Source organism: Aphelocoma coerulescens, chromosome 19 (genome assembly GCF_041296385.1).
Source record: "Aphelocoma coerulescens isolate FSJ_1873_10779 chromosome 19, UR_Acoe_1.0, whole genome shotgun sequence".
Taxonomy (NCBI): Eukaryota; Metazoa; Chordata; class Aves; order Passeriformes; family Corvidae; genus Aphelocoma; species Aphelocoma coerulescens.
The window spans coordinates 4,716,102-4,741,825 of NC_091032.1; the positions used below are offsets into that span (position 1 = coordinate 4,716,102).

Genomic DNA, 25,724 nt, shown 5'->3' on the forward strand with positions numbered 1-25,724 from the left:
ACAGCTTGACCAACTGTTTCCATGGCTTTGGGATGCTCCTTCTATTCCTTTCCACCCCTGCTTCTCTCCCTCTTTTCTGCTACAAACAGCCAACAACAACATCCCTCATTATTCAAGATGAATATGAAGGTGAAGGCCTGGCATAGTTTATATAATGAAATAAAAAGTACTGCAAATCCTGTCTTTGAGAACTCAGAATGTGCCAGAGGAGGCAGTTAAATAGCAGGATCTTGGCTAGAGCTTGCCATGGGCACAGGAGCAAGGATGACATTCTCCTGCCTCTGGATCTGGGATTAGATCTCCTGTATTTCTGCCTTGGCTTCTGACATCACTTTTCTGGCTGATGCCAAACAAGTCAGTAAATTCAGAGGCAGTATCAGGGACAAAAGCCCTAAACCCAGTGATTTCCGACCAGCTGAGATTTTTATTTCAAGAAAAGTTGCTTTGCTTGGATGATATAATTTTTCCTGATTTTATAAAGGGTGCCGGTATCCGGCAATCTAATTCTGTAAATCTAATTCTGTTTGTAATTTCACTGGGCACTAAAACCGCCTCTGCCAGATTTTGGCCATAAATGTGGGCATTTATTTTGCCATCAGTGGTTATTGTTACTTTCTTCAATGTCAGCATCATCAGGTTACAAAGAAAACATGTTCTAAAACGTGCACAGCCCTCAGGTCTCCCTCAGGAGGCAGGGAGTGGGGAAAAGCTGCTCAACCTGCCAGTTTCCTTTGGTAGAAGTGTAATTTGTAGATGTTTGTGATCCACAAGGACAGTGTCCAACTTTTTCTGTCCCAAAACAGGCAGCAGGATGTATCAGGAAAAATTTAGGTGACTTGAGTTGGCCTAAGAAGAGAAGCACAGTTTGGTTGGGTCCGAAGAGAGAGTTCAGCAAGCTGCAATATTATCCTTGACTTGATGGGGATTAAGCTGTATTTTAGTGCAATAACCATGTCAGAAGTGAAATTTGGCTGATCATTTGTCTTTGATAGCTTCATTTGCCTTGGGCCGCCTAAGCCATTTCTCAGGGAGTGGGAGAACTTCTGATACTCCAACTCCCTGCATGACTTGTCATTTAAATGACAAAAATCACTTCTCTCAAAAGCCTACTTTTCCTTCAGGAAAATCAGATTAAATCCAGAGCTGAGAGTGTTTTGGTGAGTGGTTTAACGTCCAATATGTTGCATGGCTGTAGATATAAAAGTAAATGTGTTGGAAAAGAGAATTTCCCAACTTTTTAAGGTCACCTTTTTCTCCAAAAAGCTCGAGGCTTCAACAGATCCTTTTGTATGTAGAGAAACAAATATGTCTTTATGACTCCCTGCACGAGGTTCAGGTAGCTCAGCCTGTGTGCAGGTAGGAGGATTTCATGGTTACTGAAGGAGTTTGTGCCTGTCCCAGTTGTGGGCACAGTTCCCAGAGCATTGTAGGACTCAGGGTTGGAGGGGTTGTCCAGAGTCTGACCAAATCTCACCTGGCCCTAAAAGTGGGTCTTTAGCACCCATTTAGCACTAGTTCTGGTCAGCTGAGCCTTGGAAATCTCCAAGGATGGGAAATCCACCTTTTCCCTGCAGCAGCATCACTGCTGCCCTCCCAAGTGGTGCAGCATCATGTTACTGGTGTGTAACTCCTCCAGATTTATTCCCAGGTGTAAGTGCTCTATGAAGTGGCTGCTTGTGCCTTGTCAGTGGCCAAAGCAGGAATGCAGCATCTTGGCTGTGCATGACTAACAGTGTCCTCTGCAGAATTACTGGATTTTCTTCTTCAGGCACACACATAATAAGAATTACAGAATTTGTAAGTGATTTAGAGCCAAACCAGCTTAGAAGTGAAGCCATAGGAAATGTTATGTACGATAAATATACCCTTTTTGTCTTAAATTATCTCAGTTGCTAAGTAAAAATATGCTATAAACCTTTAGAGTGATTCTGTGGGCAGTATTTTAATGAATTTTGTAGCAGTAAGTGTGTTGTAGTTCGGAAGAAGCAATTCTGAGTTACACAGAAACCAACAAATAATACTTGTCATCTTCAGTGTGCTCCAGTTCTCTGATGACTAAAGCCAGAGCACTCTTGGGAAAATAATAAACAAAACAGAGATTTTGCAAAATGGCAACACTCTCAGTTGAAATGATGGTCCAGAGTCATCTTCCTTTAAGCCTGGCTTCCATTTGTGGGAATTTCCTTGGCATAAGTTCAGAGGTGTAGCTGCTGTGGAGGTAGATAGAGGCATTTACTGCTAATCTCATTAATGTTTCAGATGAATTAGGAGACTGAAGGCATTCAGTGCCTACCCAGCAGCACCACAGTTTGGATAATTAATACCATTTGCAGCAGATGCAGGTGTATGTCAAACTGGAAATTCAGACCTGCTCAAAGTGAACTCCAGGTATAATTCTGTTTTAATCAAAGCTCCCATAAAATGCGATCAGAATTTAAGTAACACTTGAGAACTGAAAATAATGTCAGGAAAAGCATGGTGATGAGTTGTCCTTTCCAGTTTTTCTGATGGAATATCCTGCTTCTGTCTTCCAGGACCTGCGCAAACAGGTAGCTCCATTACTGAAGAGTTTCCAGGGAGAGGTAAGATCTTCTTTTGCTTCTTACAGTGTTTTCAGTGCTGTTCCACATGAGCCTGGTGTGCAGGGAATGTCAGCCCCTGAAGGGAGCCTGAAGATGGAGAAGGGACTTTTTACAAGAGCACATAGTGACAGGACAAAGGGGAATGGCTTCAGACTGCCAGAGGGTAGGTTTAGATTGGACATTGGGAAGAAATGCTTTCCTCTGAGGGTGGGGAGGCCCTGGCACAGGTTGTCCAGAGAAGCTGTGGCTGCCTCATCCGTGGAAGTGTTTAAAACCAGGTTGGATGGAGCTCTGAGCAACCTGGGATAGAGAAAAGTGTCCCTGCCCATGGCAGTGGGGTGGAACAGGATGATCCTTATGGTCTCTTCCAGCCCAGGTCATTCTGTGATTCTGTGATACCCTGGGTTTGTGCTGGACAATCTGAACTGGTCACATCACTTTGCTCTGAGCATCCCTAAGCCTCCCTGAGCCTTCCCTGAGCATCCTGTCACCATGGCAAGGACTCAGGTGGCACATCCTGCTCACTGGGCCTCACTGACCCTACAGGTTGAGCTCTTAATGAATGCAATGTAATGCACTCATAAAACATGAGGATACTGCACATCATTCTCCTGCAAAGCTTTTCAGCTGTGAAGCATTATATTCCAGAGGGCTGATGGAAAACCTTGGGTTGGCAGGTGTTTGTTGGAAAGGCAGCAGAGAGCGTTAACAGCTCCGGTGCTGGCTCCAGCTTGGGTTTCTCTTCACAGCACTCACTGAGAACACACAAGCAGAGTGCTCACGAGTTTAAAAGCCAACTGTTGTTATTCTGAAGAGTTTCTATAGGCAAAGGCAGCTGGGCCAATTAGAGAGTTTTCCATTTTCACTGTGGCCAGATGGGAGCCGTGGTTCTGCCGCTCGGAAAGCGTCAGGGAGGGAGCTTGGAAATTGCATTTGTCCTTGTAAAGCTCCATGCCTGGTGGGGTGGTGGATGGAGGTTTGAGCTCACACTGCTGCATGTTACAGAGCTCTGCCCCTCAAGAATTGTGTTCCAGCACTTCCTCAATCCATGAGTTGTTCACTGACTGTAGATTGTGGCAGTTCCCGTCAGCACAGGGAAGTTCAGGAGTGTTTTCAGGATAGGGATTTAAGTGCACAGCTCCCCTTAGTGAGGCTTGCATTCCTGATCACTTCCACATCCTGCTAAATCTGTGTCCCAACTAGGCAATAATCCCTCATTTGAAAGCAGCATGGTACTTTTTGCTTTACAAATTCATTTCCCAAGTATTGCTAGAAATAAATAAATAAACAGGACAACTTTGTCCTTGATGTATCCAATAGGCATTTGTGAGAACAAAGAATGACTTGCGTGAGTCCGTTTGCCAATGGAAATTTACACTTTAAAATTGCTCCGAGTGCATTGCAGTGCTCTTAGAACCTTTTCACTTCGGTTACAAGCTTGCAATGCACTGACTGAAAAGTGCATGTGTGCTTTCAGCACTGTTCTTTGATGAAGGGAATGTCTGAGGCTCGAGTAAGAAGCATAAATTTAAATTTGGCTACAGAGAAGGAGATTCTCCCATTAGATCTTCCCTGGTGGAGACAGCTCCCTGTTACCTAGGTATGGCTCACACACGCTCCTCTTCTGTAGTTTTGCTTCACTGATACAAAAGTGAAGTTTATTTTGGTATAAATTCAACCTCACCAGAGTAAAATTTGTTGTGGGAATCCCGTTACGTAAATGGAGCACAAATACATTAAAAGATTGTGCTGCTGAATCTCTGAGCTGGTGATTCTAGTCTCCCTAATCGAGACAGGGTTTCAGAAACCTAAAAAACCTGAACTAATCATGATTGACTACATAAATGCACCACATTAAACTGTGAATTATGGTATTTGATTATAGATGTAATTACTGTATCTTGTTTTGGAGACAAATCAAAATACCGAAGATATGAGCCTGTTCTGTTGAGTTATATTTGATTGTTCAGGATATAGATCTGGTTTCTGGTTGTTGTTAAGGCTGACTTTCTAAAACACCAGGAGACGACTGCTCTGGGTATCTCAAAAACAAGTTTTATTAAGCAAATGGTCTTCTCTCCATTTCAAATCCACTGGAGATGCCTCGATTCCTGTCCCTGGAGAGGCTCAGGGAGCAACACTTCTGGGAACAGGACACCCAGCCCAGCAGTCCCCTGGGATTGCCTTGCAATAATTTATTACCTGTCAGGTGATATTCAGTGTCCTGGGAGGAGCTGGCAGAGGGACCTCTTGGTCACACAGTACCTGTGGGATGGGATGTGAGCAGGGAGGAGGAATAGGGCAAGAGGTTCCCTGCTTTTACTACACAGACATCAGTTTTCAGCCCCAGATTTGTCCCTGGAAATGTTCAAGGCCAGGCTGGATGGGGCTGTGAGTAACCTGCTCAAGTGGAAGGTGCATGAGGCAAGGGAATTGGAATGAGATGGGCTATTTAAGGTCCCTTCCAACCCAAACCTTTCAGTGATTCTGTGATTTTGGGTTTTTTAAAATAGGTAACAGCAGTGAGTAAATAAAAGAGAGGTAAGTGGAGAAGTGGTGAGAGTAAATGTTTTCTAGGGCCCCTTCTGCTGGAGAGCGAGTGTCCTGGAGCAGGAGGTCGGGAATGCTGGAGGAGCAGCCTCCATAGGCAGTGTGGGTGGGAATATGGATCTTTGGGGCACCACCAGCTGTTCATTCAGAAGTGAGGAGAAAGCTTCTTGCTTGATGCAGCTTCTCCATTTCCCTGTGGGGGAGAGTCTCCACCCCATTTTTGCCCCCGACTCCTGTCCCCACCCCCACTGCTGCTGCTGCCCCATCCTTTGCTCAGACTCTAATATTAGACAGAATTAGGTGCTTTTTGCATGGAATAATAAATTAGATTCCACATCAGAAGGGAAGTGGGCTTTTGCCAATCCCATCTGGGCTGACTGTCCACAGGGCTGTGGGCTCTAGGGAGGGCCAGCAGATCTGAGGATGGAGGCAGCTCCCTAATAAGCACAGGTATTTAAGCAGCTTTACATGGATATTGCTGTGTTCCTGCTCCCCACCCCCTGCCTTTCCTCAGCACTTTTCCTGGTGTGATCCCACATTTAGCCCAAAGTTGGGGGATTTTTTTGCTGGCTTAGTTTCCCACCAGGTGGGTTCAGAGCAGCAGCTCTGAAAGGAGAGGCCAGGAGAGCAAAGCCGGGGGCAGGAGCAGCACAAATGTGTCAGCTCAGGTTGACTTAAACTGTCCTTGAACTGTGCCTGGGTGAACCTGATGTGACTTGGAGAGAGGGGAAGTTAAGCTCAGGTATTTATGTCCCCTCCCAAGCACGATTTATGGGAGCTGCTGGTAAACCTGGGGCCAGTTGGCTTTTTTAAACAAACCCACAGGTCACTTTAGCTAATTTTTCTCTTCAGTTTGAGCATGGAATATTGATACTTCCCTCCAATATTTCCCCATTATATAATATGAATTTTAAAGTACTGGACAAAGCAGAACATTCTGTATTCCTTAGTTATTTATCTCATTCATTCAGATAAAAACTGTTCCAGTTATCAAATATTCAGTTTCCATTAGTACTTGGAAATAACTTTTTTTGTATAGATCTCAGTGCATTAAGTAACTGGATTTTTTATGATAAGACTTAAAGTAAAAGCACTATGAAATGGAATTTAGCATACTACAAATTTTCAAATGCATTCCTAGTTCAGCATGAGCCCCTATTAATTCATCACTGGAGAATAGTTTTATTATAGTACTTTTTCCTTATTTAGGATCTTAATGGAAATTTGAAGGCAGTTTTCTAATTTAACAGAGTGTTGTGTCTGCTTCAGAGCTGATGGTATTGTTCTTCTGAAATCTGTGGGTAACTTTTCTGCCTTCCCTGGAAGATTTAAGGTCTGGGTGGTGTAAATAGGCTATTGTGAGCAAGACAGTTAAAAGTTATTAATTTCAGAAGTGTAAAATTGCTGTCATTTCAATCTTAAATCTCTATCTTGCTTTTCCTTTTTCTTGCCATTAAACTGAGGACACAACTTATTAATGGTTTGCTCTCCCTATGCTGGGCTAAATACAGGACAGAATCAGGAAAGGGTAAAGAGCTTTATCATGCAATCATGACATCATTATTATATATAATTTGCAAGACACTCCTGCAAGCAGCCATTCAAATAAGCTGTGTTTTGGGTAGGTCACTGTGCTTTACCATGGGTACATCAGTGGATGGTTATTTGTACATGAAATCTGAGATAAAAAAGAAGCAGCAAAAAGAAGGGATGTTCTTGGGCTATGTTCGTTCACAGAACTGAAGCTGTGGTATGGAAATCTAATGTTGGAACCCGTATTTGTGAAGTCATCAGACAGATATTTTAAGGCTGGGAAAGGATTTCCTGAGGTCATTAGCATTCTTTTCATGTGGCATAAGAGCACTGTCCAACAGTAATGCAGTAATCCCTCATTTGGAGAACCCTCTAAGGCACAGACTCCAAAACAGCATGCTGGACTTGATGTCTGTGAAAGCCATTTCTCATATTCTTCTCCCAGAGCAAGTACTTTTAAGGGTATTGCCATTCTGATGAGACCACTCTGGCTCCCCACTTAGCTGAATTGCTCTTTAAACTATTAATTTGGTCAGTCGAGTAATTTAATAGTTTTCCATATGCAGACAACAGAAGCTGAAAATCAGCTTGATGTGCTGGAACTACTAATCATGTCTTTGAAGGAGTACTCTAATAATGTGTGTGCCTAAACCACTTCAGACCTACGTTCCTTCTGCATTTTGAAGGACTGTTCCTGAGCTGATACTCACATTTTTTTTATTTTACCCCCTTTAATTTCCTTATGTTAAATTTCCAAACCTAATTAATACAATTTCTTTCCTGTACATTCACTCCATGATGGCTCAATTAGAGCAGCAGTAGAACTGTGGTTCAATATTCAGGCCAACTTCATAATTGAAAACACATTTTCTTCTCAAAAGCTGCAGCTGGTTTGGTTCTGCTCATGCAGAAAAGGATATAACCTTGCATAACATAGGAAATGAACGGTTGAGAGAGAAGCCAAATTCAATTTCAGTCAGATATTTTGAGGATAAGTCCATGATCTATGGAAGCAAGGGAATGAAAAGTGTGTGTATGTGGAAAGCAGCGTGTTCAGCACTCTATTAATCACGGCCAGCCTGGGTGCTGTTGTGTGCCTTGCGTTAGCACTGATGCTCGTAGGGAGGCTGGAGAGCAGCCAAGCACTCCAGAAGTTAACCTCTTAAAGACCCTGAGCTGCTTTCTGTTGAATAAATGTAATTTTGTGGTCAGAAATAAATGCTTGTGATGTAGCAGGAGCTTTGAAAACAACAGCGTGTCAAAGCTATTACAAATTGCTCTGTGTTGGGGAAGTCAACAGCATACATCAAAATCCAGCACTCATGTTTGGGCCCAGAGCCTCCCTGCTTTTCAGTGGAAGTCCCATCAAAACCCTTTATTCACCAGAAGTTAATATTTTGGGCAGTTAATTATCTTTTAAAGTCCACTCTGCATCTCAGTTCTGTTCCCCAAAGCAGGGAGAGGTCATGACCTGCTCTTGGGGTAACCACAGCTCCACAGCACTTTCATTTCTTTGTTTACAGAAGTGTGTAAATGATTATTTATTTATTTTTGGCTGGCTTGATTGCAGTTTAAACAACATCTTTCCTGAGGAAGGTGATTTAAATATACTCCAGCATCTCACGGGCGGATGAGCTCTCCCTGCTGAGCACGAGGGGTGGCTGCTGCAGGGCCGAAAGCATCCCCAAGAGGAGACACTGAACTGCAGGGGAGGGACAGAACTGCAGAAACTCTCAAATACAGTCAGAGCCTCTCCTGTTATATCCCTTTTTCCTTCCTGGGACAGCTCTCAACTATGGGGATAACAGGCAAAGTCCCAAAGCTGACACATCCCACCAGGAGTAGCGACAGGCACTGTGCACCGTCCCCAAAGCTCTTGCAGGTTCCTCTCCAACTTGCAGGCAAGTTGTACCAAGACAGCAGAGACTACCAGGCTAACTTTGGGGAGGATCAGCCCAAATCCTCTTATTTTTACATAATTGACAAAGTGCTGAAATTCCTGTTGGCAGCTGGTGGGCTGTCTGTACCGAGGCGCGCTGTGCCGCTGCCACGCGCTCGGGGGGAACTTGAACAGTGGTGGGAAATTCAGTTTATTCAGGATTCCGACAGGCAGCACTGGTGCAGCTCGCAGGGTCAGGAGTGTCTTCTCATCCTCAGGGGAAAAAAAAGAGAGCTTGAAGTGTGCTGGAAGGAATGGGGATGGGAGGGCTGGGCCGGGCGAGGTATTCTGCCGAGTGTCGTTAGAATCCAGTCCCTGTTTCTCCAAATACAGAATTCTCTCTGTATTTATTACAGAATTATGTTTGTATTTATTACAGAATTACCTCTATTTACTGCAGATTTACTATGAGGCTCTATACAAGCTGGTGCCTGGGTCTTGCTTTGTCAGAAAAGAGAAGCAAGAGGGTGAGCTCAGTATAAAACACCAGGGAAAGGTTGCGTCTTGGTATTTACGTGCAGGTGGATTTTGCACAAAGGTGGTTAATGAGCTCCTTCTTGCACGCATTCCTCTGACCTAATTTTTTTTGAAATACCTAAACAGAAGTTTGGATCATCCATGAGGGAGAGGAGTGATTGTGGGTTCCAGGTCACTGCTCAGAGGCAGGAGGGGAGGTGCACAGGCAGGTGAGAGCACCCACTCACCTTACACGTAGCCCCCGCTGCTGGAAAGCTGGGGGTGATGTGGGGTAGCACAGGCTGCTCTGCCCTGGCTGTCTCCCCTTCCTCCCTGCCCCATTTCCCACACCAAGCATGGCTGGGCTGGCCGTGGCTGGAGATGTTCTCCATCCTTGTGCTCTTACCAAACCTCAAGGATCAGAATTGGCAAGCTCTGACATCTCCCTGTTTGGTAACAGGAAAAATGATTCGCTGATCTATTCACTAGAAAGATGTTCCTTCAATTTTGGGGAAAGGATGCGTCTCCTCTTTAGAGGTCAGCTCTTTGGTTTGCCTTTTTTTTTCATTTTGCCTTTTTGAATTTCCATTAAGAAAATTCATGACTGGCCTGTGCTGACTTGAGGAGAGAGGCTGGGATGCAAAGTGTAGAATTACAAGGGTAAATAATTATTCATTGTGCAGCCAAATTGGGGCACCCCATGTTTGGTTTCACACGAGGTTTTTACACCCCTTAAACGACACAATTTGACTAATCACTAGCACTCAGACTTACTAATTTGAGTAAAACTTTGCAAATCAACCCTAATTCCATAGCATTCCTGCTGCCTGTCTATGGATCCAGGCATCCCTGGGGTCAGCCTTGCTGGAGTTAGTGGTTTGTGACACCAGAAAACACTGTGAGGGTTTAAATAATGTTTCAGTGGGGCTGGAATGTTGGCATTAGCTTGGTGTTCAGGAGTATCCTTTATCTGTCATGGACAGTATCAGCTTCCATGAGCAAAGTCCTTATTTCCAGGACCAGTCCTTTGGTTTGTTTTACTTGAGCATGAAAAACACCAAAGCCTCCAGTAAAGCTGTAATGTGTCATTACATCAGAGTGCATAATACCAACTAATGTAGACACTAACAAAGTTAATCCACTTTCATACTGTAAAGATTGATCGATAAAAGGGAGTTTTGGTAACATTTGGCACTCTGAGCCTCCTTTTGCCTTCCCTTCCTTGTCACTGTGGTTTCACACCGTTCCCAGTCCGTGCAGGTGAGGGACCAATGCTGCAGGGTGCCCTTGCCCCAGCCCTGGGTCCCCACCTCCTCCCTCATGCTGAGCCCAGCAAGTGCACAGGATGAGTCAGTTCAGTTTGCCAGCACAATGGGAAATAAATTCTTCCTCTCCTTCCTTAGCTTTTCACCGAGCCACTGAGCTGAATCATGCTATGGCAGAGGCAGGAGGAGGGAGAGCAGGGCTGCTCTCTGCCTGCCCCATGGATGGGTTGGGAGCTGGGTGAGAGCAGGAAACCTGCTCTGAAATGCAGATAGAGGTGGGGAGGGAGGCAGGTGGGTTATCCAAGGCTCCAGGAGAGGTCCAGCAGGGACAGCACATCCACTGATCCCAAGGCAGGGTGGCAGACAGGATTTAATCAGAGCTGTGGCCCTGCTGTCAATTTCTGCAGGCACATGTTGGGCTGGGCTGTTTTACTGGGATGGAAGATCAAAGATTGGAAAAGCAGCAAGAAGTCGTCCTGTGAGAACATTCCTCAGGGGATGCCAGCGTTGTTTGTCTGGGAAAATCAGGATTTATCTGGGCATGAAAGGAAGAGGAGGTTTTAAGGGTTCAAGGTTGCAGCTGTTTTGCAGTGGAGGGAACAGAATTGAAAAGTTGAGGGGTTTGAGTCCTTCCTAAAGCTCTCTGCTTAACTTGAGGTTAAACCAACACGTTGGTGAGGCAGGCATGTCCTTCCCAGGCTCTTTCCTGGTGCTGTACCTATGTCCCAACTCAAGCAGCTTTGTCAAACAGATTGGTATTGGATCCACTGTGAAGTCCTTAATTCTGTTAAAGAATTTACAGCCCAGCTAAAGTCCACACCATATGCCTTAAGCAACTGCACAGAAATAATTTCTTTTTAATTTTGCTTCAAAAGTGTTTTAATTGCAACAAAGCTAAAAATAAGAATTTTTTTACTTTTTCTTTTGTCAGTGGCAGAATAAATTAACAGGGATGGCGAACTATGTATTTTTATTAATTTGTAAATTACAGTGTTATTTTTTATTAATTTATTTACTAATGTAGATATCTCTTGGTATTAAGAAAGGGAAATCAAACCAACTGTATTGTAAAGGCTTCAAAGCAAGACTGATGCATTAATAATCCTGCTACAGCCACCATTTGATTTGAAAGCTGTTATCCAAGAATACAGCATGGCTTAAAAGAGTGGTGCTTTAATGAGTTGTTCTCATGCTTTTCTCTTCGTTTCATATGGTTCTTCCAGTTCTTACTGGTGTTTTGGTAACTTGAAGTAATTGAAGACAAATGGAAAAACTTCGTGATGCAAAACAATACGACAGAAGATGTGTAAGGGAAGAGGGATGGGTGTCTCCTTAAGGCATCCATTTATTAAAAATCAGAACAGAAAAATAACTTCTCTTTTAAATAATTTCTTTTTACTTGATAAATTAGTTCCAGATTGTGTGCAGGACAGTAAAAGACATGTTAAGGTGTTTAATGAGAGTGAGAATTGAACTGGAGAACTGTGAGGATAAGTGGAAGGGCTGGGACTGCAAAGTTCACATTTAGCACAGTCGTGTGAACACTCGTGTTTGGTACTGAGGGCAAATCACCAATGCTTTGGTAATGCCAGATGGACACAGCACTGGGAACCCCTCACAGAGGAGCTCTTTGGGATGCTGAGTCCAGCATCCCAATCATCCAGCTCTGCTGAATGATCCGAGTGGATCCAAGATGAGCAGCACATGTGCTGGTCTCGTGCTCTGAAATGTGTTAATGTGCTGATACCCATCAGTTCAGAGAATTTCAGTGTCAGTGCAGGATGTGCTGGCATCTGGCAGTCCAGCTTCCTTGCAGAGAGCTTCATCATCCTGTTCCATCTTTAAATTCAGAGTTGTGCATCCTTCAGTCTGACTGCAGTCCATGAGGTGATACCACGTTCACACAGCCCAGAGCATCCCAGCCCTGCAGACCTGTGCTCAGGAGATTGGGGGGCAGTAAACATCAGACTTGAATTAATGCTGAGATCTCCTACTGCATAAAAAGTGACAGATTCCAAACTAAAGCCACAGGCTTTGCTTTTATCTTTCTGAACTTGGCTGGACATAGCTGAAAGAGGCAACACTCGGATAAAACTGCGTTCAGCACGTTCCTTGGCGTAGGTGCCAGATTTATGGTGCTTACGTAAATGTGGAGACAAATGCATGGATTTCATTGATGATATTTTGATTTTAGCCAGGTGCAGTGGGTATTAGACTGGGAAAAGTGCTCCTGAGCCAGGCTGTCCACGCTTTTGGGGGAGCAAGCCAGCCATGTCGGGCAACAAGCAGTGGAGAGTGAGATCAGACCACGGAGATCTTCACAGGCGGGTTGGAGGCGAACGATTCTGAGGGGAAGGGGAGACATTCAGCCTCTGGGGTGACCTTGGTACCCCAAGCAACAACTCAGGAGAGCATTTGACCTGGAAAAACAAGGTGGATACAGGGAGGACTGGTCTCAGCCCGGTGTCTGCCCGCGGCTCCTCGGCGAAGTTTCGGGGATGAAGAGTGAGATGAAGGCTGTGCTGAGCAGGGAGGATTCCTGGAGTCTCAGTTCTGTTATCTCACTGCAGCGCCAGTGGTATTATCAAGACAAATAGGATGCCAAAACTTAAAAGTGAACATATGTTTATGGGGGTGGTGGGGAATACAGAGGTCACTGTTGTTTCTTTCTGCTCAGAGAAGACATAATGGGGCCTGGTTTAGATAAATTAAGATTTGGAGCTAAGCTCGTGTCAAGACAACGCGAGTGTAATTATAAGTTGACTTCTTCCAGGGTCCCTGAAGTTTTTAGAGTCAAATAAAAATGTTCAGCAGGAGTTTTATAATGTAGTTCAACTGTTTAATGTGAGCTGATTGCAGCTCAGCCTTGTTGGCTCCTGAACCAATTTTACTTTGATTTGAAAAATTTTCAGTGAACTTCCAAATGTTTCCATGTCATTTCAGTGCTCTGTTTCCCCTCTCTCTGGACTTCATTTATATTTTGCTATTTTTGATGTCTTTTTCCTCCCATATTTCCTTATTTCCTTATGCACCTGGGTGCTGGCATGCTTAATTATTTTTTTATTCCAGTTAAAGTTGTCATAGTGCTTTTTCTAAATTTTATTTTAAGATATAAAATACTTGCAGTGCTCATTTTTAAGGTTGTCATAGTGCTTTTTCTAAATTTCATTTTAAGATATAAAATACTTGCAGTGCTCTTTTTTAGTAGAACTTTAAGCCAGACAGGTTGATTTATTTTTTTAACATCTAAAACATAAAACCATATTTCTGCCTGGTGGGATTGTTTGGAATTCTGGTTCTGAATTTGGGGCCAAAAAAAGGTGTAAAATACCTGTGATTTACAAACTGCTTCCTTTGGAAAGTCTCTGATCTCCGTGGAAGATGTTGTTTCAAATCTGGTTTATATTTCCATCACTCTATAATTGGTAAGGAGCAAGTAAACCATACCTTTTATAATACTTAGAGAGAATAAAAGTACAAATGCTCTTTATTAAAATGTGGAAAAACTGTAATAGGAAAACAAATCCATCCTGTTATTTCCCAGAAATGGAAGCATTTTAAATGCTTTGCTTTTCATAAAAGGGGCAAATGAATTTTTCAAAATACAGTACAGAATCAGAGCTGTAATGCTAATTGTATTTAATAATAGTAATTTAAATTTGGCTGCTCTCTGCCGAGCAGCAGCGAGAGAAAATTGTATGTGGGAACGTTGAAGTCCAGAAGTGTAACATATGGTGTGGTTTGGCCTTCAGAGAGTCTCTGTGCACCCATGAAACAGCTCAACTGCACAAGTGTCCCTGGTGGTGCCCCTTCCTTCTCACCCCATCCCCGAGCGGTGCCTGACACTCCCCAGCATGGATTTACACATCCCGGGGCCTCCCTGCCTTTGGCACTTCGTTCCACAGGCTCATTTCAAGTACTCCTCGTGTGAAAATGTTCTCTCCAAATTGCTTCTGTTCTCGTTCCCTAATGAGCATCAGTCCATCTGTGATTGTGCTTGAGTTCAAATTATGAAGTGGGTTGTTCACAACCATCAATCCCCTTGCTCTGTGGCACGTCGGATGCCCTGGGAGATTCCAGTGCCTTTCCGTGGTCCTTCTTGGTAAACTCTGAAAGACCAGCATGGCCAGCTCTTCTTGAGAGTTCATTTCTGCTCTCCACGCCCTCCATCATTTCAACATCTAATGCTCATTTATCACTTTTCCAATATTCTTTGATAAGTTGCAAATAGGTCGGGTTTCTGTTATACCACACCTCCACCCATCTCCATAAATTAATCCAGATCCTGGGGGGATGTAAGTGAAATAGGAGCTTGGTTTATTGCTTTAAATACAACCTTGTATTGTGTTGCCAGAACTCGTCTCTTCCCAGCCTCCTGCCGTATCTCCCAAGATTTCCTTGCTGCTGCTGCCAAATGCTGTGTGGACGCTGCCCGTGTCCTTATTTCCCTCCTTGACCCCTCCTCCCTTCCAAGTCTTTTCTTGGCTTATACCTTGTGCATTGTGCTTCTGTGTGATTTCTACGATTGTCCTTGTCCTTTGGTTTTCTGGCCTTAATCCTGCCCCTAATGATCCCTACAAGTCACTTACCAGCCACGAGGCTGATCCCCACCAGCCCCGCACTGTCCCGCGCTGCACTCCGACCCCGACTCCCTACAACGTTTCACCATCCACGTTGTAGGATCGCCCCCCTCTGCCTTCCCAAATCTTTCCCTTCTCTTCACAGAGGCATTTCAGTACAAAGTAAACACAAGTGGCACCAGGGCTGACCCCGCAGAACGCTCCTGCTTTATCTCCCCTCCTCCCTGCGCGCTTCCTCTCCCTGGCACCCCGAGCCCTGGCAAAGCCCTGGCTTGGTCACACGCCTTCCAGTGCTGCAAATCCCCCTCCTGCAGAATAAAATATCAGATACTTTCCTGAAATACAGATACAGTAAACTCTGGCCATTGTTTCTGCCTTATCTACCGAATCAATAATGTAGAGAAAGAATTCAAGGACGTTTTTCAGACAGGGCCTTCCTTTTTTTAGGCCGTGGTGACGTCTGCACCTTTAAATGGTTCCATAATATTCACTGCCTTTCAAATACACAGAAGAATTGATATCAGGCCTTTGTATCCACAGTTCTTCAGATCCTTCCTTGCCTTTTATTAAAATATGGGAACGATAATCTCCATGCCTTTGGTTTCCTGATTTGGGTAAGCTGCCACAGAGCTGTGTCAGGCTTTCCTGTTTCCCTTTCTGTCCCTCTGCTTTGGAGTATTAATTCACTGGATCTAGCCCTGAGTCAGTTTGGTTGTTTATTGTCAATATTTAATAATAGTAAATTCTCTGGTTTCTAGTACAATAGGAAAATACATGTTTACTAAAAAAAGTTGCTGTGGAATAAGTATTTTATTCTCAGAGCCGTTAAGCTCCCTGTCCTTGTAAAATGCAGTTTTAGATGAAAATACAGACGTGGAGGAAAATAATAAAATTACAAAAATACATTCTTAGATGAGTATTGTGTGTTACAGAACACAAGGAGAAGCTGGTCAGAGGAGCTCAGGAGTGCAGACTGTGCCTGAGCTGTATTAGAAAACTTCTTTGCATGTAGAAGATTCACAGTTATTTAGTGTAAAGTATCACAGGGTGCTTAACAAGTTCATCTCTTCATCCCCTCACAGGCTTATTAGAAATAGCAGAAAAATCTATTTACCACAATAAAGGCAGAGTGGGACATCAGAAGTGGCCACGGTTCCGTTTGCTGTGTTAGATCTCAATAAGTGGTAAAGGAAAACAGTTGCTGAGGAGAGAGTCAGCCTGACAAATACCAGGCTTTTTATAAAGATTTAAAGTAAAGAATCACAACAGGCAGGAGTGTTCATGAAAATACTGATGCTTGTTACTGTGCTGAAAAATGGACTTTAAATTATATTCAGTACAAATGTAGCAGGAAAAATCTTTTAAGACTGCTTCTAGAGGAGCTGTACACAGGAGACTTGGGTTCCCTTTTAAGGTACTTATTAGTTTTACATGAAATCTATTAATTTATATTTATAGCTCTGAGTGTGAGTTGTATTGGAACAGGTCTTAAAGCCTCTTTTCTCATCTCCACTTTTAGATTGACGCATTGGGCAAACGAAGCAAAGAAGCAGAGGCAGCCTTCTTGAATGTTTATAAGAGATTAATTGATGTTCCAGGTAAGCAAATTATTCCCTTATTCTGAGAAACTAATGGTTCATGTTTGTGTGAATGCTACTGGGCATTTTTCCTGCCTTTAATAAGGTAAATACGAGCAATGGTTTTGTTCTGGAACTGATACACTCCTGTATTGTTCCTAATGGAGAGAACCTTAACTGTGGCACATTTCATGACTTCTCATTCCATTTACATGTTAATGTTTGTATGAATCAATTTCTATTATGATGATACTGTGTTATCTATTTTGTTTGTTAGAGGGTACAGACAATTTTAACAAAAAAACGTGCATCTCGAAGCTTCACCAAGAAACAGCAAAAATTGTACTTTTAAGGGATAGAGAAAACTTTCCATGCCTTCCAAAAAAAACAAAAGAAAAAGCCTTACTGAAAAGTAAATCATTACCAAATTTCAGTTCTGTGCCCTGTAAGTGTGATAATAAATTTTATTCAAAGGCCTTTACTGTATGTGTTTTCAACTTCCCTTTTGTTTGGCATCCAAACTTTCTTTGTTTGGCATTTGGTTTAAGTTCATTTCTTTTTACATTTGTTGGTTTTTTTTGTTTTCCCCAGTGCTAAATAAATAACTGCCTGAACAGATTTTTCTTTTTGCAACTGTACCCACAGCTGAGAGGGAGTGAGGAGCCCAAGTCTGCACTGCCACATGTTGGCCTGACTGAGCTGTTGGCACATGACTTTGTGTGTGTCATTTTATACTTTTATAAAACATTAACATTATATATATTATTCAAAATACCTCAAGAGGAGTTTTGAGGTGTAATTAATACTTTTAAATACTTTTAAGGCCTCACAGCAAAGTGCATCCTGGTCTTTAATGGTTTTTACCTTTTAAGGAGCCCTTTTAATGCACACTTCAAATAAAAATTAATTTTTTAATGTTTTAGTTTAATGATTAACTGGTTGAAAGATCAGTGTTTTCAGATGCTCAGTCTGAGCTAACACATGTAATTTTTTATGCTTTCCCATTGACAGTTGAGCAGTGCCCAGTGTCCAGTCCCTCTGTAGGGATGCAGGGACTCACCACGCTCTTCCTGGGCCACAAATGCCTCAGAAATGTTGTTTTTTATGTTAGTCAGCTGTGGTCTGTGAGTTTTCCTTCACTTATTTCCTGCTCAGAGTCCAGTAGTGTTCCACTGGGCACAGAACAGCTCCCTTTGCCTGCCTGCCCATGCCATGAGAGGAGCAGATAACTCGGTGAGGGTCCTGACCGTCACAGGCAGCTTCCCTGGCACGAGCAGTGTGGGCATGGGATGGGCACCCACAGCTCTGGCTTGGAAAGAAACCCCTCCATGAAAACATTCCCGACATATCTGCAGCCTGGGAGCCCAGCAGTGAGCGCTGGGGAGAGGCACTGCCGCCCCTCCATCTCCGTACTAACACACGGTGCAGTTTCCTGCCATAATTTGGGAGCTGAGTAGGTTTGATTTGGAACAGTCTGGCTTTTTTCACGACTGAGAAGTGGTGTCAAACAAGAGCTGGGTGGGATCCTTCGTGTGCTCTTGTGCAGAGGCTTCTTTCTGAAGCCTGGCATGATCACAGGTGCTGGGATCTGAGCAGCAGATCAGACCAAAGCCTGGAGAAGTAGGATTTACATCCCACCTGTGCTGTTGAAATGGTGGGGGACTTTGTCAGGATTTCTTTGTAGGAGAAAGAATTTTCTCTTTTCTTCCATTTGCAGGAGCAAAATTTACAGCCCTGCTCCCACACCCACAGCCTCTCTCTTGCCCCACTGTCCCCTGCACATGCCTTATGTCACCTGTCACAGAAATATTTCTCTGATATTCTTAATACACACAAAAACTTCAGCCTGGCTGAGTTGGGAGTGCAGTGGAGTCTGTGGGATGAGAGATGTCTCCAGGTTTTAGGCCCGTGCTCTTACCTGGAGGTCTGAGGTAAAAGCAATTTCCATGTTCTCCAGGAGAAGTTCAGCCAGTCTCCTGTAGCTGTGTGCAGGCGTAACAAATACTCACAGTTTACAACACACGCTGCAAGGAGAAGGAAAGCAGCCATGAGGAATGTATGGCACTGGTCTTTGTCACTCTGCTTCATTGTGTTGCTCTTTTTTATTTCCCTCTCATCCTGTGTAGTCTGCTACGCTGGGCAGTATCCATGGCTGGGCAGTATCCATGAAGGGTTGGGTGGGTATCCATGGAGAGCTTTCCTTTATAAACAGCCATCACTATTCATTTATCACATGTGTTGCTTTGCCTCCGTGTGGCTTTACATATCTTTTGACCTGTTCATTTGGTATTTCAAATATTTAGGTACACTTTTAGCTCCCCAATCCTGCTGTGTTTTCTTTTCGGTGTGAGAAGGGAGCGCTGATGTTTGGGGGAAGCTATGACTGGAATGCTGCAGAGTGGTTATTTAGCATTAAGCATCGCTGTTACATGACAAGGGTGCAATTTTATCAGACTTTCAATATCCTTTATAGGACCATATAATAATTGCAGCTGAAGTCTAATTCCCAGCAGCCAATTTTATGGTTCTTGAGGAAAGCGTGTATTTCTCTCCTCAGTAATAATGTGCGCACTTTATATAATTAAAAAGGGCTTCTATTTTAATTTTACTATAAAATGATCTGTATTGAAACTCCAGCTACAGTGCTTTATGGATTCAGCAAAGTTTAATGATTTTCTTTCCTGACTTGACCAGAGTTTTCAGTCAGGCTCACCAGTAAGGAATTTGTGGGAAGGGTGGTATTTTACTTGTAAATTTTCCTATGTACATCAGGGGCTTTCTCTTTAAAAGATAAAACAGACCTTTTATATATCTCTCTCCAACTTTATGATGCTGTTAAAGTAGCATTATCATTGCTTTGTGCTGCAAAATTTATCCTTCCTAAAGGAAAGTACATGTCAAGGAAAATATTTTGGTTTATGTACATTTATACAGCTGTAATTCTCAGTCAGATCATTCTGTCTTTCTTGAGACTGAGCATTTTTAATTTCATTCTGTCTTGCTTGAGACTGAACATTTTTAATTAATGGAATTAATTTTCTCATTTAATTGCCTTATTTTCAGTATGCAGTACAGAGCTAGGGAAAAGCGAATGCTGCCACATGAATTGCACTAATCAACAAGGTTGTCACAACTTACCTTTAAAAATAATGTGAATATATTTATTTTGAAGTAAAGGGAGGTTGGGTCTGTGTTTTGAGGAAGCCTTCTTCCATCTGTTCAGGATTCCTTTGTCTTCAGTTGTATAAAATAAGTGTGTTATCTTAGCACCCTTGGCTTTTAGGGTCTTAATCTTGCAAGCACTTAAAGTGAAATTGGAGCCTTGTGGGTTCAGAGGAGCGGTGTTGCCTTGCAGAAACAGTATATTCTTTTTTTTAATTATTATTATTATTATTTTTTCTTTTTTTTTTTTCCTAAATCTTTAAAGGAAAAATAGTAAGCATTAAAAATGCTAAATATTTTTATTTCAGAAAGGAATGGTGTTAACTACTTTATTTTTTTAAAACAAAACTTCACTGTAATTTTCAAGTAAAAGTTAAAACGTGGAGACCGAGCGAATGCCAGGTGTCAGTGTCTGGGTAAAGTGGTTAAATAGGGTTTTCTTTCTGCTGGGTGGATCACTGCAGTTACAGCCCAGTGCCACGGTGGATTTGCTCAGTGTTTTGTCTCAGTATTGCTCCTGTGTAGGCAAAGAAGAAACAATTCTGCCTTTAAACACAAACTCTGCTCTCTGGATGTGGCACAGCTAAACCCAGTTGGGTTCAGTCCATAGAACAGGAAAAAAACCACAGAGTTTTTTCAGCATACACACATTTGAGAGTGAGGGAAGGGTAACTGTTTGCTCTTGGTTTGGAGGGGCTGTACCACCTTCTAGGGCTGAGCCAGAAATGGGGTTTGTTTCTCCTTAATGGGAATTTTCTCATCAGGAAACAGCTCTTGGGGTGTAAAAGGGGATGTGTGTGTGGTTTTACTGGAGACTCTTCCCGGGCCTGTGCTGTGATCAGATTTGGTGCTATATAATGTGTGTGATGTGGTTTTTAACTCAGAGGACCTGCTATCGAAGGGAAGTGTAACAAGAAACAGAGAAACTAAAAATAAGATTTTTTTTTTTTTAATGTGGCCTGTCAAAACAATCCAAAGCAATAACAGTGAAAGATGGCTGAAGTGGAAATTTTATCTTTCCCTTATTCCTCGCCATCATAAATTGCACACCCAGCCATGGGGGCTGTGTCTCACAAAGGGGTTTGAAGGAGAAGCAGGCTCATTCCAAAGGAGTTTTCCACACACCTATCACTACATGTAGTATTTTAGTTGACATCCAACCCCCGTTCAGCCTTGCACATTCCAACTGCCCTGCATAGGACGTTCTTTTTTCAAGGAATGCTTTAGCTGAACAAACACAAAGTACTTTCCAAATAAATGATCAGTAAAGCACTAAATAAGTGTGTGGGAATTACTTCTAGAGGCAGAAATGAACATTATTTGCAGTGCTTGCAGGTATCAGCCATTGCCTTTTGATTATTTACAACTCACGGTCCCTTCCAGACTTTCACTTCTGCTTGGGCTAAGAGAAAATTCCATTTAAAGTGTATTTGATCAATGTCCTGAGGTTAAAGGTGATAGAAGAGAAAAACCGGTTTGATTTTGGGTTTGGTTGGAGTTTTTTTTTCCCAGAAAAATTATCTGCTGCTTATGTTGGAGGTGATAAATGTGTATGAAGTTGTTGTGTTTATGTACGTCCTATGATGTGTTTGGATTTTTTGGGGAAGTGTAATGTTAAGCAGAAAGGTTAATGCCAGCCCTGGTAGGAAAGTCTGTATATAATACACACATTTACAGACCCAGATGACTCATGATGTCCTTAAATTTCAACCTAGGGTTGAAAGACAGCACCCCCAGGCTTTTCTGCCTGTAGGGAGACCTGGATGAACGTGAATTTAGGGGAAAATAAAGAGGTGAAGGAAAAGAGGTTCACTCTGAGGGACTGTGCTTAAGCACATCCCAAAGTAGAACACTAAAAAGAGTTTGAAGAAGTTAATTACTTAGAGTGCTCTTGTCTGAGATAATGGTTAATTGGTTGGCAAAACTGTCTAAAGAGCAAGATCAGGTCATAGTAAACCCTGAGTTTGTGGTACATCAAGGCTGATGAGCACAGACCATTTTTGAGAAATGTTTGCTATCATTGCAGTGTGAAAAATTTTAGGCAGTTCCTCATTTGTTAATAATACATGTCAAAACTGTCACCTCTTTCCCAATAAAATATATTGGAATAAAACAGAGGACAGACCCATAAAATGAACAAGTTTATGTTTTTGCCTCCCCAGACTGTACAAGGGAAATGAATATTCATAACGTGCCTTTTCTCAGCCTTAGAGGGAAAGCAAAACAATATTACAGTGAGTACTCTCAGAGGGAAAGGATGCAAAATGAACTTGCTCACGGACACAGAAGTGGCACAGACACTCCTCAAACACAGCAGTCAGGTGTCTTTCTAAACACACTTGAAAATCTGATAAAATTAAGCAGAAAATTGAGCATAGTTAATACTTGAAAGAGTGAAAAGCCATAAACCCCTGTGGCTGCAGGCAGTGATTTAGCTGGTGAGTGGATCCTATCTGAAGCCAAAATCCTTGATGCTTCACCTGCGTGTTTAGAACAGGTAAAAAGAGGAGTTGCACAAACAGGAAATTCTGGAAACAAAGTCTGAACTGTAAAAAATTACAGACTGTAGAAATTTAGTGATTCTCCCCAAACTGTTCTGCAAATCTGCAAGGAGTGCCCCAGTGGGGGTGAGAGGGACAATTTAAAGTCCCGACTGCAGACGGGAGATTTGAGCAGAGTCCTCAGAGGGGCAGAGCTGCCACTGTTTCATTTTCCAGAATATCCTGAATCGCCCGGGGATGCTGCTCCAGCCTTGATAGTCCAGTGCTGAGGAATGTACAAGTAGCTCACAATCACTTCAGCCTCCTTCCCCGTGGGGCTGGAATTCCGAGCCGCAGCACAACGTGCAGTTTGGGATGTGTGCTGGGTGAGTGCACGCTGCTAGGGCAGCACTGTTAGTGTTACACTGCTATTTTCAGATGGTGCACAAAGTCCTGGCTAGTTCCCATCTTTAGAACTCGTTCACTTTATCCTTCTGTTTTGAAACCCATGTCAAAATAACTGAAAATAGTTCTGTTACCTGAATACGTGGCTTGAAGTTGGGCTTGTCTGATCACACTTTTTTCCTCTAGTTTTTCTCGTTGAATTAATAATTGGCTAAATTCCTTTGTAAAAGCCGGAATAAATATTCAGAGGAAGAAATATCCCTAAAGCATACACTTTAAAAATTTTATTGTGTGGTTGTCAAGCCCTATTTTACTTGGTAGGCTGGAGGCACGGAAGGAAGAGGAGAGGTGCAGATAAGGGGAAGGATGCAGTGAATAGGAGCAGGAAGAATGTGCGGGAGAAGGAGATATCCCAGCAGATATCCCTGCGGGAAGGGGCTGTGTTCACCTGCAGGGTGTCACCGCAGCCCTCCGGAAGCTGTTGCTGCAGGGAGTGGAGCTAGAGCAGCCCCGAGGCCGGTGATGGGAGCAAAAGGCAGAGCGTGGTGGGGAGGGGGAATATTGGACTTTCTCAGTTGCAGGAATGTGAACTGGAATTAGAATAAACCCCAGCTTTCAGAGGGTTTAGTGCTAAGTCTGTTCAGAAGCTTTTAGGAGAAAGAAGGGATGAATGTGGCAGAAATGCTTTCAAACATAGTGGAAGGTTCTTTTTTCTTTTATAATCTCAAAGTGGGAGAAATGAAACTTGGAGTACAAGTGTTTTTTCTGTAAGTGTCCTTCGCACTGAGCTCGCTGTGTAAGCAGAAATTCCAGTGTCGTGGGCCATTACTAGAACATTAACAATCAAATTGGAGCCTTTTCAGTTGCAGTGGCTTCTCTTGTAACTCATTAGGTTCTTTTTCAGCTGACATAGCGCCATCAAATACTGTCCTATCTAATATGCACACCCCACGTTTAATATTAAAAACTTTGCTGAGGATTTACTTTGATTACTCCTTTGAAAATAGAGGGAACTGCAGTGCCGTTCGTGAAGGAGTCGATCATTTACTCTGCCTTATGTGATTTTTTTGATACTAGGATAGTGATGGATCTCAATCTGGGGCATCTTTCTGGCAGTAACCATTCCCGAGCTGGGAGATAAATAAAGGATGTTTTTAAATAATAGCCCACAAGACTTTAGGACCACACTCTGGGAGGGATCTGTATGATTGTGGTCACATTGCCTGTGTACCATCCCGTGCTGTTTCATTTAACCCTGCAAGCTTTGGAGGACTTGTGCCGTGATTAATGGGGAGGAAAGGCGCCGGTCTGCTGCCACTCCCCCATCCCCACGCAGGGGGGTCCCACCAGTCTGGCTTTGCTGCTTCCAGAGGTCAGAAGAATTTGGGATTCAGCTTTTTTTTTTTTTTTGCCTTTTTTTTTTTTGCCTTTTTTTTTTTTTTTTTTCTGGTAAGGAAAATGAGATTCCCTCACCCTCTTGTGGGCACTTTGAATTCCCCGGTATAGCCTGCACAGAACACTCTGACAGCCGGAGGGTGAGGAGAATGCTGTTAAAAAGTGGAAAAAATTAAAAGCAAGACACAGATCCCAGTCCTGTGGGATGGGGGAGTAAGAAAATATGTATAATTCTTGATTGAAGGAAGAACCTTTTCATGGTTTTTATGAAGTGAGGAGTTGGAGAGATGATGAGCTTTGTTTCAAATGGAATTACGGCTATAACTCTTCTGTCCCTGGGCTACCAGAGTCATAGGGGAACGGGAGCAAAGCTATCATTTATTCCATGAAATCTTTGTCTCAGTCTCTCTAGGCTATTTCAATTTACCCCTGAAATTTCTGGGGAATAATTAATGAATTAATTAAGTATGCTGTGAGGTGTTTGAATATTCAAAAGCTACAATGTAATTATTATTTTTTCTAAACCACGTTTTCACGTTATTTTCAGACATGCAGTCTCCCACGAAAGCAGTTACTGCATCAGAAGCTCGTGGAGCTTTCCGTGTCTGTAATCCAGGGATCATTCTCTGGCAGGAACACTCCCTGCAAAGAGCAGCGTTGCATTTAGGAAGGGGAAAAAAACTTCCTTTACTTCGTGACCAAAGTATTGTGACAGCGGGGCTGATCTCCTGGCTCTTTGAAAAAGTTAAATCATGTTAATAAAGTTGTGTTTAAGGAGGATTATTATTTTTTGCCCTCCCTTATCATTTCGTGTGGGTGTTTCTGGTGAGCGATCACCGAGAGCTTTGCTTACAGCGGGGTTTGGGCAACAGAAATTCAGTCGCGTTGAAAGAGACGCGTTGCCTTCCATGAATTATTTTTAGATCCCAACCTTAGGAAACACATTTCCAGTGATATAAATTATTAATTGCCCCTGTAGTTCTGGCACTGTTTCATAACTTGCTTTCTTATCGTTTCCAGTGTTACAGGCCTGTAAATGAAGCAGGAGGAGGGGGGTTATTACATGGCAAGTCCTTTGTTTTGGAAGAGGCTCTTCAGGAGCTCCATGTTACGATACCAAAGGAATAGATTCGAAGTAAAAGAGAGGAGGTTTAATTTAGTTATTAGGAAGGAATTGTTCCCTGTGAGGGTGGGGAGGCTCTGCCACAGGGTGCCCAGAGAAGCCGTGGCTGCGCCTGGATCCCTGGAAGTGTCCCAGGTCAGGCTGGACGGGGCTTGGAGCAACCTGGGATAGTGGAAGATGTCCCTACCCATGGCAGGGGGATGGAACGAGATGAGCTTTAAGATCCCTTTCAGCCCAAACCATTGTATGGTTCTGTGATTTCTACGAATGCATTTTGTGAATAAGCAGAGAGCAAACCTCGGGCAGGGCAGAGCGGGTTGCTGGGCTCTCGTGCAGCCCCTTGCCCATCTGTGGGGGGGGGTCTCACCGCGGGGAAAGACCCCCGGCTGTGGTGATTTTACAGCGTGCGAGGAGCGCCCCGGCACCGCCGCCCGATCCGCCCGCGCTGCGATCCAGGCCGGGCTTTGCCGCTCTCCCCGCCGCGCTCCGGGCCGGGGCCGGCCGGGGGTCCCGGAGGTTCCTCCGGGGGTCCGGGCGGCCACTCCGGGGGTCCGGACAGCACCTCGGGGGTCCGGACAGCCCCTTTGGGGGTCCCTGCGGTCCCTCCGGGGGTCCGGGCAGCACCTCCGGGGGTCCGGGCGGTTCCTCCGGGGGTTCCCCCGGGGGTCCGGGCGGTC

At 43.5% G+C, this 25,724-nt stretch overlaps 1 protein-coding gene across 8 annotated transcripts in view; it reads left to right on the forward strand.

The window, feature by feature from the left end:
* The window catches only part of CUX1 (cut like homeobox 1), a 271,185-nt gene that overhangs the window by 104,458 nt on the left and 141,003 nt on the right, over positions 1-25,724 (forward strand). For all 8 annotated transcript variants that reach the window (XM_069033261.1, XM_069033258.1, XM_069033259.1 and 5 more), the window contains exons 3-4: positions 2,535-2,582; positions 16,425-16,503. In XM_069033261.1, the coding sequence (XP_068889362.1) occupies positions 2,535-2,582; positions 16,425-16,503 (127 nt within the window). The remainder of the gene's footprint in view (positions 1-2,534; positions 2,583-16,424; positions 16,504-25,724) is intronic.